At 30.3% G+C, this 11,168-nt stretch overlaps 2 protein-coding genes across 2 annotated transcripts in view; one reads left to right on the top strand and one right to left on the bottom strand.

Moving 5' to 3' along the window:
* The window catches only part of LOC106680392 (ATP-binding cassette sub-family C member 4), a 79,274-nt gene extending 74,737 nt beyond the window's left edge, over positions 1–4,537 (bottom strand). The window contains exon 1 of the mRNA XM_024359561.2: positions 4,455–4,537. Within this exon, the coding sequence (XP_024215329.1) occupies positions 4,455–4,456 (2 nt within the window). The 5' untranslated portion in view covers positions 4,457–4,537. The remainder of the gene's footprint in view (positions 1–4,454) is intronic.
* Positions 1–11,168, top strand: part of LOC106680771 (luciferin 4-monooxygenase) — a gene marked incomplete at its 3' end in the record, with an annotated part of 52,631 nt that extends 41,463 nt beyond the window's left edge. The window contains 6 exon segments of the mRNA XM_014420702.3: positions 6,123–6,306; positions 6,385–6,476; positions 6,560–6,787; positions 9,328–9,487; positions 9,567–9,702; positions 10,287–11,168. Coding sequence (XP_014276188.3) covers positions 6,123–6,306; positions 6,385–6,476; positions 6,560–6,787; positions 9,328–9,487; positions 9,567–9,702; positions 10,287–10,368 — 882 coding nt within the window.

Raw genomic sequence — 11,168 nt, 5'->3', positions numbered from 1 at the left:
ATAAAAAAAAAATAAATAAAAATAAAATAAAAACTCTCTTAAAATATATACAAACAAAAGAATAGACAAGATGAACATAATCAGACTATCTGTATTTAAGTATTAAATTAATAATATTAAATCAATTATGAAAAAATCTTACACATTATCATATTTGTATCAAACCGTATTTCAGAGTTATTAAGCTATTTTATTTCATTCACCCTCGAAAAGTGGATTAAATTGGCCTACATAAATTTCAGGTTTAACAATGTTTTTATCAGACCCTTTTTTAGGGGTCCCAAACACATCTTTTATATAAAAAAACATAGCAATATTTTAGTATTCAAACTATGCAAAAAAGTTCTTGAAACACATTTTTATTTTCGGTATTTTTTAGACAATCCGCCGGAACCCGCCCAGCTAAGACCCCGGGGAGCAACGTTCCTATATCACTTTTGAAATATTAGTTTAAAACGGGAAGAGGAGACTTTAAGATAGTTAATTATTGTTCGATTTAACCATTTTAAAGTCTCTGGATGTCTTAGCAGCTGCAACCACCATCACTAATGCTTTAAAAGTATTGGGATTAGGGTGAACCCCGGCAAAACGGACGCCATCGTGATGTCGTTCCAAAAAGGAAAGAAGCCACTGCCTACCACCTTCAAAGTGGATGAAGTAGACCAGCGAATCGCCAACTCCATTCTCTACCTGGGCATCACACTGGATAGGCACCTCACCTTCTCCAATCACGTTCACTCTTCCATCTCCTGAAATCCCCGCAACTCTCACTAAAGCTGAGGCTGCAAATCTACAAGGCGATAATCCGCCCGACTCTGCTCTATGGTGCACCCCTGCTGCGTCACCTCTACCAAACCACGCTTGAAAAGCTGCAGAGCTACCAGAACTCCATCCTCCGGCGAATCGTCCGTGGAACAACTCTTCAGAGGGCCAGAAACACCACCATTCACCAGCAACTCCAGCTTCCCTCTCTGCCGGAGTATATAGGCCGAAGGTTTAATCGATTTAACTATCTTGAAGTCTCCTCTTCCCGTTTTAAGATAATATTACAAAAGGGACATAGGACCGTCTCCGGCGATTTTTATGGCTCATATTACTTAGCGATGTCCCGAGGATGCTTTGAATAGTGAGCTAAAATACTGAAAAAACACATTTTATATATTAAATATTCTCAATTATTTTAATAGTTCTGTATCATAAAATGGCCACATGTAATATAATATAAAATGGAAAACTAAAAAAATTTATTAATTTTATTTTTAAAAAATAGGAACTGTGGATTTTTTTTGGCACGTTATTCCTTGGAGATCTTTCTGTGGCTGAGTGCTGTGGTACCGGGGAACCATATACACGGCTCACGGTGATGTTATACAGGGCAGGGTCACCAGTCCTATATACAGTCTGTGAGTTGCCTCCAGTTGGCTGATGGGTTTCACAAATCCGGATGGAAGGAGAGGGCGAAGTGTGGTCTGGTAAAGCGACGCTGCTAGACTTACTCATCTATTGCAAGTGTTATAGTTCACAGGGCCCCCATATACGTATCTTTGATTGAATTATATTGTTAAAACACTAAGTAATGAAGACTCTATTCTTTTATGAAGAGTAAAATATGTTTAGTCCGTTTATATTACGAGGAGTAATAATAATCATTGTGATATTTCATATTACACTCGTCCTATCAATTATAAATTATGTACTATGGAATTTTATATTATACTATCCGTCCGAAGAGACAAACTTTACATGCTACCAGACTCCACGTATAGCGGAATGCATCCAAACACTACATCGTTTCAATTCACAGACATCAATTTCACCAACGAACCACCATTTAAGTTAACATATAAATACATTCCCCTACGTTCTTTAGAGCAGATAAGTTTATTTCCATTATCGGTTTTATTTTTTTATTTAATATTTTTTTTTAGATTAGTTTATTAATTTTATTTTTCAAACATCAAGTATCTTATAAGTACTATACCCAGATATTTGTTGCAAATAAACCTTATCAAAACTTTTTTGTAAAATTATATTTTTTCAATGTTTATGAGAATTTTAATAAATCAAAATCGCTCCTTTTATAGATTATCAATGTTTTTATAAATAACTTTCGGGTCAATGACACATTGGAGTGTTTTTCCGCACATATCTTCGCCGCCATGGCCAGGTGAGGAAAGTGAGAATCCACATTTTTTCGAATTCTCTAGTTTTATTAATTTATCAGAAGCATTTTTTTTGTTAAATAAGGTCTTGTAATCACTAATATGGGGCTCAGAGAAGTAAAAAGGACAAAAGAAGAAAAAACAATTATACGCAATGGAAATACAAAAGTAATACGTAAACTACTTTTTCGGGCTTCTGTCTCAAATTCGTTACTAAAACATGACCACGATTTATGTATTTTAAACAAACGAGGGCTTGAAGGACTTCATTTACTTCAAGTAATTGTGGTTCAGATGCCAATAGACCTCTTAATCAATCCAGCTTGCCTTTTTTTTTTTAATTCCGAAGACCTTTTCAATCTTTTTATTAATAAAATTGTATAGCAAATTGTATAAAATTATGTAGCATAATAATCAGACGTTTCGGCCCTTTTTAGAGAAGTAAAGACAATGAATAATGCCTTAATAAAAATTAAGGATAATTAAAATAATGTTTTAACATGTCTATTTGACCGAATTGGTGAAAGTATTACATCTTTGAAAACTGAAAAGTGGACGTATTACTCTGTTGTATATACAACAAAGTGTTGTATTGTACTTTTTAAAGAGATTTGTGTTATAACAATAACATGTTTAAAAATCCCTAAAATAAAGCGGACCGGGCATTTTACTTTCTAGTTTAAAAGAATTTGTTGCACAATTATACTATGAAAAAATGTTGGGATTAAAGTTTTTCCGTTAAAGATTAATAAATTCATAAATTTTATAAAATAATACATTCCATAACAGTCATTTTTACATTAGTGTCATGTCACAAATTGGCAACATGAAACAAACCAATTACAGCATAAATCTGTTATGGCAGTTGTAACCAATTTATCGCTTATAGTGAATAGTTCGTTATATCTGAACATCACATCCAATACATACCTAAGTGTTTTATGTAAAGTTATCATTATGCATGAATAATTTAAAAATGATTTTTCAAAGTTTTCGAGGAAATTCAAAAATATAATGGCATTAATTCACATACTTTTTAATATTTTGGTAATAATATTTTATGCAAGTTTCATATGCATTTATATTAATATAATTTTGAAAGCACTCAAGCATTCACCTATTATGTATTTCACAGGATAAAACCATTAAAAATAGAAAAAAACATAAGGAAATTTTGTAGTTCAATAATAATAAAAGCAAAAAAATGGACAAATATGAATGAAATTATTCGCCTACAGCAATAATAAATATACCGATTATACGAAGAATCTCGTAAATGAAATGGAGGTGTCTCGTTCCACTAAATCGAAGCTATGTAAAAAATAAGAGAAAATAAGTGAACAATTCTACAAGTATTATAAAGTTTTAAAAAAATACTCCTTTACATAACTACATAATATACTGACAATGTATTTGTATTCATTAAACAAACCAAACAGCGTCGGGTATAAATTTTCCAAGACTGAAAAATTTTTAAATGTGAAAAATTTAAATTTAAGTTACAGGCAGTTAAATGAGTTTAAATCCAATTTTAGATCACTATAACCAATAGCCAACAGTACAAAGGTTTCTTATATATGTCCTATATAACCACTTTGTTCATTATAAATGGTTTTACGTTATATAAAGACAATAATACAATTTGCATATAAAATTTCAAGGGACCTAAGATTTTTAAGTTTCAACCGGTTGTTTCTTAACCTCTGTCGCCATAAACAATTTGTATTTTTCTTATTCTAATAACCTGTGTTATTTTTCTTAAGTCTACCGTTTAAATTTTTTTTTTCCATGTATCATCACATTAATTTTTTTAATTAATCAATTTCTTCATAATTCTAACTAAATTTTTTTTTATAAAAATACAAATGTAAAAAAATTATTATATAAAAATATATGAGGTCGTAAAACATATTAACTGAAAAAATTAAAACTTCCACTCTGTTAATTACAAAGTTTTACTTTAAACCAGCAGTCAAATAATATAATTTGATTCCAATATTATATCTTTAAAAAGACAAATTTCCTAAAACATCTTTCAATAATTCTCGAAATCAGCCCTAAAGAATAATTATTAATGTCAGTTAACATGTCTTAAGACCCAGTTATTTTGATATAATAATTGTATTAAATCTTAAAAATAAATATGCCATTGAATTCATTTTTATCCAACTTCTACAGCCGAAAATAGAGAAAACATGCCAATTTGTCGAACGTTATATTTTATTAGTTTAGATAAAGTCAATATAAAATCCAAATGCACATTAATATCGGTTGAATTTGATAAAAACTTACATTTTGAATTGAAAGTAGTAAGATATAACCTCAGCGATCACTAATTAGAAGAAAACTAACTCTTATCGGTGGTTGACTCTCCGAGTACCTTTAGCTTTAAGGAATCCCCTCAATTTTAAAGGAACTGATATAAAATTTTATCGATAGTAGATTTTTCATTACATACAGAAGCCGACTATTGGTATAACCTAAGGAGATAAGATTATCAAGGTTTTGGAAAACAATTAACATTGAGAAAAAGAAGAAAAAATAAGCCAAGATCGTGAAATTGTTTATCAAATATACGCTAATTTACTTGAATAATGGCATATCTGACAAAAAAAAGTTAGTTTTATTTAGAATAGGACGTATCCAAAAGATAGTACCGTAGAACTGCGGTCGTCCTAAAGCTATTAGAGTGTTTACAAATTCATTTCTGTCTACGGTTTAATCGATAGAGTACATCAAATACAAAAATAAAAACACTTTTTTTTTTGTCAAGATTTGCATCTAATGAGTTCTAATCAATCAAAGCAACGTATATCTAATCAATGTTATATCATGTATGAATCTGATTTTATGCGTTTACGTTTGCAATGTGATCATTGAATTATTATACGTCGAACAGTTAGGAAATTAAAATATTAACTTAGAGTGCTACCAATGGGTAGTTTCTCTACACGCCTGTAACACTCCAATTTAACTTAGATCAGATTTACTAAATTTATTATAAGGTACAGTTGTAAATAGCAATAAATAAATATTAAAAAAAAAAAATATTAACAATGGACTTTAAAATATACAATAAAAAATTCCAACTGAGTAGAAAGATTTCTTACGTAGGATGGGAATCGAGGCTTGAAGAGTCAGCGATCAATGAGTTTTGGTTTGAGTCGAGACAAGCGATTCAATCATGGTATTGAGCACAGAATGAAAAATGAACGTAAATTATATTTTTTTTTCCTTCAATAAAATGAAATTGGGATGAGGGAGGGGTACGCACTTGAAATAGTCTTTTCAAGACTAATTACTGACCATGTTGTTTAGTTCTGGTAAAAACTTGAATTATTTACAAAAATAAAATGCGTTGTTGAAAAAAAATACATTCTCCAAAAAACGTAATTTGGATGGGAGTATAGAGAAGAGAAAGAAATACTTTATTTATTCATGCTGCCCAAATACATCGGGTTGCTACATTACACAGCATACTGATCACAATCCGTGACTGGACAAATATAAGTTACATATTTTTACATGATATAATATAATAGATAGATACCTTTTTTTTTTTCTTCCAGTTTTCTTTTACAATTAATACCAGTCTAAAACTAACTACAAGTTTTTCGATTTATTCCTTCTTTTTTTTTCTTTCCCTTATATTTCACAACCCCTATTTCATTTGTTTAACAAATTCCCCTATATAACAAATATTAAAATATTTAAAATAATAAAATTATAACTAAACTAAAACAACAAATAAGGTATGCGATGCATGCATGCCATCCCACTTCTGGATAAACTCCCATACTCATCAATTTCCATGCATGTGGTGGTAATAATAAAAGGGGGGAGTAACTTTTAAGGGGTAAATACAATAAAAAAGAAAAATTCTAAATCAATTCATTGTAAACGATTTTCTAGATATACACTTAAATTCACTATAGTTTTTAAAAACTAATGTCTGACCAGGTGAATATATGGTTCAGTGCACCAACAACCCTCCAAAGCCTGTTAGTGTTTCCAAGCCGTGGGGCCTACGACATATCCAGCCTACAGATGATCAACTGTGGAGGAGCAGCCCTCAGTGCAGATTCTCAACTACGAATTCAAAGGGAACTCTTCAGGAATAGGACAATGCTCCTGCAGGTTTATGGTAATGTAATCTGTAGTATAAAATAGATCTTGATTTTATCCAACTCAACACTGACAATAATCCTGTGGTTGAACTTAGGAATGACTGAACTTGGCGGAGTGTCTGTGAGTGCCCCAGGAAAAATCAAACCAGGATCGTGTGGGACACTGACTGCTGGTACAAGTGTCAAAGTAAATTAAAGGCTCAAATCTGTTTAAAAACATAATACTTTAATCTATTTCAGTCACTTTTTTCTTATTTTTTTTTTTTTTAGATCGAAGATATCGAAACGGGAGAGAGCCTGGGACCAGAACAGGAAGGAGAAGTATGTGTTAAAGTTAAATATTTCATGCTCGGCTACGCCAGGAATCCGGAAGCAACAAGTGCAACATTTGATGAAGATGGCTGGTTCCATACCGGAGACATCGGTTATTACGATGAGGACGGCTACCTGTATATAATTGATAGGATCAAAGACCTCATTAAATACAAATCATATCAGGTTATTATTCCTTCGTTCTACTTAATAAACTATCTTACAATTATGAATCTACTGTTATAAATGTACCGTTTTCAATAAACATAAATACGCTTAAATAACATTTAGTTGAAGGAATAACAATAACGCATTACAAAACATGAGGCGTCCGATCGTAAAATATGGTAAATGAATTTTTTTATGAGTTGAAATGTTAAGCGTTATCGGCTTCTTTAAGGATGATGGAATCATTAGCTGTTGAAGGAATCATCAGGAAATTTGATTTGCTTGAGTAAAGTTGCTATTAATATGGTAACAGAGCGACTCCTAGGTCCTGTTTCATTATGAAACAGAAGAGTAGCGTAGTACGGGGGGGGGGGAAGGGAGGAAGGCGACAAAAATAAATAATAATATGATACATGATAAATGTGATTGTTCTGGCCAAAACGTTAAAATTACATTTTAGTCTTTTAAATTGAAATACATATTAAAAGAGGCAGCAAAATTGAAAACCATTTCACCATTGTTGAAATTTTCATTTTGTCAGTCACCATGTTTTGCGACCTAACATCTCATACATACAAATAGCATCTCGCTGGTTAAGTTTAATGAAATTGTATATCTCACTGTAAATTAGATGTGCTCAATTCGGAAAACTAGGCCGAACATCAATAATTTGAAATCTTTCAGAATATATCGCTGCTTTGCTTTTATAATGGCATATTTGACAATATATATTGATTTTATTTAGAATTGGACGCATTCCAAATATACGCAGACACCAGTTACTTTCTTTACTGAGGTCATTCTAAAGACTTTCCTAAAACTATTTGAGTTGTAACAATTAACTCCAATCCATGTAATGCCTCAAACAGCAAATAAAAAGCTTTTTTTATCAATTAATTAATTTAATATCCAAAATAGTCTCAACACTATATATTTATTTATTTTGAAATAATATAATTAAAGCTTTTTTTGTTAGATGTGGCAATATTCAAGTAAAGCAGCGATATGTATAAAATGAAAACTGAAATATAAATATTTATCTACAGACCTGTTAGCGTTTCTACGAACATTCTTCATTCCGATAACTGATGGTATATCAAAAATTGTTAAAGGGTAGGTACATTACTTAGGCTGATCTAAATATAACTTACTAATTGATATAAATACAAACAAAAGAAAAAGGTGACAGGGTTTTGGTAATATAATGTGAAACATTCTTGTCAACGACACACATAGCAATTGGTAGAAGACCTAGTACTTTTAAAGGAATTAAAAATGCATTCATATGAAACAAAAAACAAATACTGACATATGAAAACAAACCAAAGTTTAAAAACTGCATTTAAACCCCGTAAGTACAGGTAATGGCTTCTTGAAGTATTTTGAGCCAAGAAAAGCGAAAGCACCATAATCTAGCGATATCAAATTAAAAATTAAATGTTAGATAACGCTTAATACATCATTTAATACATGTATTTAAAATAATGTTGAAGTAATAAAGAGAGACTTTAGAATTAAACATATCTTCTTTAGTTAATTTTGGAAGTATACATGAGAGATAAATCAATAGTGCTTCATAAATATAACCTCCTCCCTAATGTTGTAGTGGAAGGCGGTTTTTTCAAAATAACCAATTATTTTTATTCGTTTAACAATTTGTAATTTTATTTTTTTTTAGTTACCTTTTCTATCCTACTGAAAAAACTGAATCGTTTTACAGATAAATATACTTGAACAATAATGATATTTAATTTAGAGACAACTGTGAAAGTTTAACAAAAAATTTTAAGTATAATTTATATAATAAAAAATATATGATGCTTTATTTAATTTATGAGCAATAAAAGTAATCTAAAAGAGGGTGACTTGGGTTCCGAGAGAATGCATAATGAAATAACTAATATGACAAACATAGGCATCATTCTCTTTTGAATTCAAGTTACACCCTAAGTTTCTAAGCAATCCTGGAATATACCAATAATCTTGATGTTACTAATTCACAGAATTCGCTAATTGAATAAACTGAAGAAAAATTAGATAGCTTTAGAGTTCCATAGTCTAAAACCCATAAAAATTCAATTTTTAATGAAAAATAATCAATCAGTTTATATATATTTTAGAAACGAAGCACTCTGTCATAAAACATGGTAACTGTGAAAGTGAAAACTTCCAGTTTTAAAATGCTTCTTACATTTTTATTGTGCACAATTACAATTTTTTTTTTCTTCAAGATTCACTTACCATAATTTAATTCTGACATTGTTCCTTTAAAAATATACATTTCCAAAACATTTTCAACTTTCAAAAATCTATGAAATCAGCCTTAAAAAATCCAAAGAAGCCAAAACATTCAAATAAATACCTGTTACAATGTTTTGGTACTAAGTGCCTCATATAATTAGGTGTATTTTCTTAGTGAACAACCAGTAAATATTTAACTCCGCCAGAAATTAAAACAATTCAGATAAATATTTTTTGTCAACATTTAAACTGAATAAATACATTATAACTAATTTTTTTTTTCTCACTAATGCTACAACATACTTATTTATTCTTAGATAGCACCAGCTGAAATTGAAAATGTACTGAGGACACACCCAGCAGTCAAAGACTGTTCCGTTTTCGGAATCCCTCATCCTACGGATGGAGATCATGCCACAGCTTTTGTAGTTGCCCATAAAAATCTTACTGAAAACGAATTGCTAGAATATGTTGCTGGTAATTAATTGATCCAACAATATTAAATCAAATAATTGTTTGTTTAAATAATTATTAATGATTAATATAAAATTTTCAGAAAGAGTTTCAGAAAATAAACAGATCCGTGGTGGTATAAGATTTGTTGAATTCATACCACGCACTTCAACTGGAAAACCCAAGCGACGAGCTTTAAGGTCACAATTAATGTCAGAGTTGCAGGGAATTAATTTCATGTAAGTGAACAAAATACCGATACTAATGTGATCATTCTATTAATTTGAAGATTCAACCTGGACATGGCAGGATTTTGTTGAAACTTTCAGTTGCCCTAATGATGTAAATGGACAAAAGCATTATTTTTTGATTTATTAAAGCAGAATGAAAAGATCACTTTTTAAAATAAACATTAATTAACTTTACTATGAAAAATCCAAGGTTCCTCAAAAAAGCTTGGACTTTTTAAGATTTTAGATACATAATAGAGAAAATAAATATGAGTTTTCCAATTTTGAAACATTCTTTGCATCAAATTCCAATTCAAAGATAATTACGCATAAAAGTAAAATCGTTGACTGAGAATCTGAAATTTTCTTAAAGATCTAAAATGAGCAGGTTGATTGAATGGTTAATTTGACATGGAATTGATCATACTTAAGGAGTTACCTATTTTAGAGACCTACAGTAACTTTTTTTTTATTTCGCATCCAAAGCATGCAATATTAGATTGAATTGAGTTGTGAAGTTTTCAAAATTTATTTTATAAAATATAATAAAAATTCAAATTTCCAATTCCATGTACATATTGAATTTTATGCAGGAAAAAGTGGAAGACTTCATCCTTTAAAGAAAAGAAGAACACAAAAAACAATCAACTAATCCAAGTTAAAAAAAAATCATAGATCTACCCCAAAATTAGTGAAATACTTTATCTTCCAATATTATAAATAGTCCAATAATTTTGAAAGAAATTATATGTTTTGGTCTAAAAGCCATTTATACTAGGAGCTGATATGAGGAGAATGTTTTGTAAGTAAAATAAACAAAAAAAAATTGATTCTTATAATTTGAATGCTGATATTCAACAAACAGAATCAAAACAAGAGATATTTTAAGAAAATACATTCAGTCAATTCAATTGACCATCACATTAAATTGTAGTTTTATCTTTAGTTAAATAGTGAATTGATTTGCTTCAGTTTATGTTGTAAATGCTTAAATTAGTCTTGATAAAATTTTACTGAACTAAAAAAAAAATGGCCACTCTAACCGATACTTCAAATTATTCAACCTGAAAATGAAATACGCTGTCAAGACAAATCTATAGATACCTAATTTACATGAATCATTTAATAATTAAAGGTTATTGTTATGGAAATATAAAAATATAGGTCATTTCTGACATAGGGGAAGGGGGAAATTATCCTAAAGGTAACCAACCTATTCTAACCCAAGCATGAGAAGCACCCTTTGGAGAGCCACCACAAAATAAATAATAAATAGGCCAATCTGATTTAGAAGGAATTTAACCATCACTTATACAGACTTGCTATTGTGATACCCCAACTCACTTGGCTACAGTGGCCTCTTTAATTGAAGACCTATACAATCCCAGAGTGGAAATATCAAAGATTCGTTCATGGGACCCTCACCCCAATGTGCTCTCCCTCTCTCAAGAATCATTCAAAGCTATATTAAGTTA

The sequence above is a fragment of the Halyomorpha halys genome, unplaced genomic scaffold (assembly GCF_000696795.3).
Source record: "Halyomorpha halys isolate HHAL.00 unplaced genomic scaffold, Hhal_1.1 Scaffold18.1, whole genome shotgun sequence".
In the NCBI taxonomy this organism is placed as follows: Eukaryota; Metazoa; Arthropoda; class Insecta; order Hemiptera; family Pentatomidae; genus Halyomorpha; species Halyomorpha halys.
Note: the sequence above shows the minus strand (reverse complement) of the source record. Positions and strands in the feature narration are given on the sequence as shown.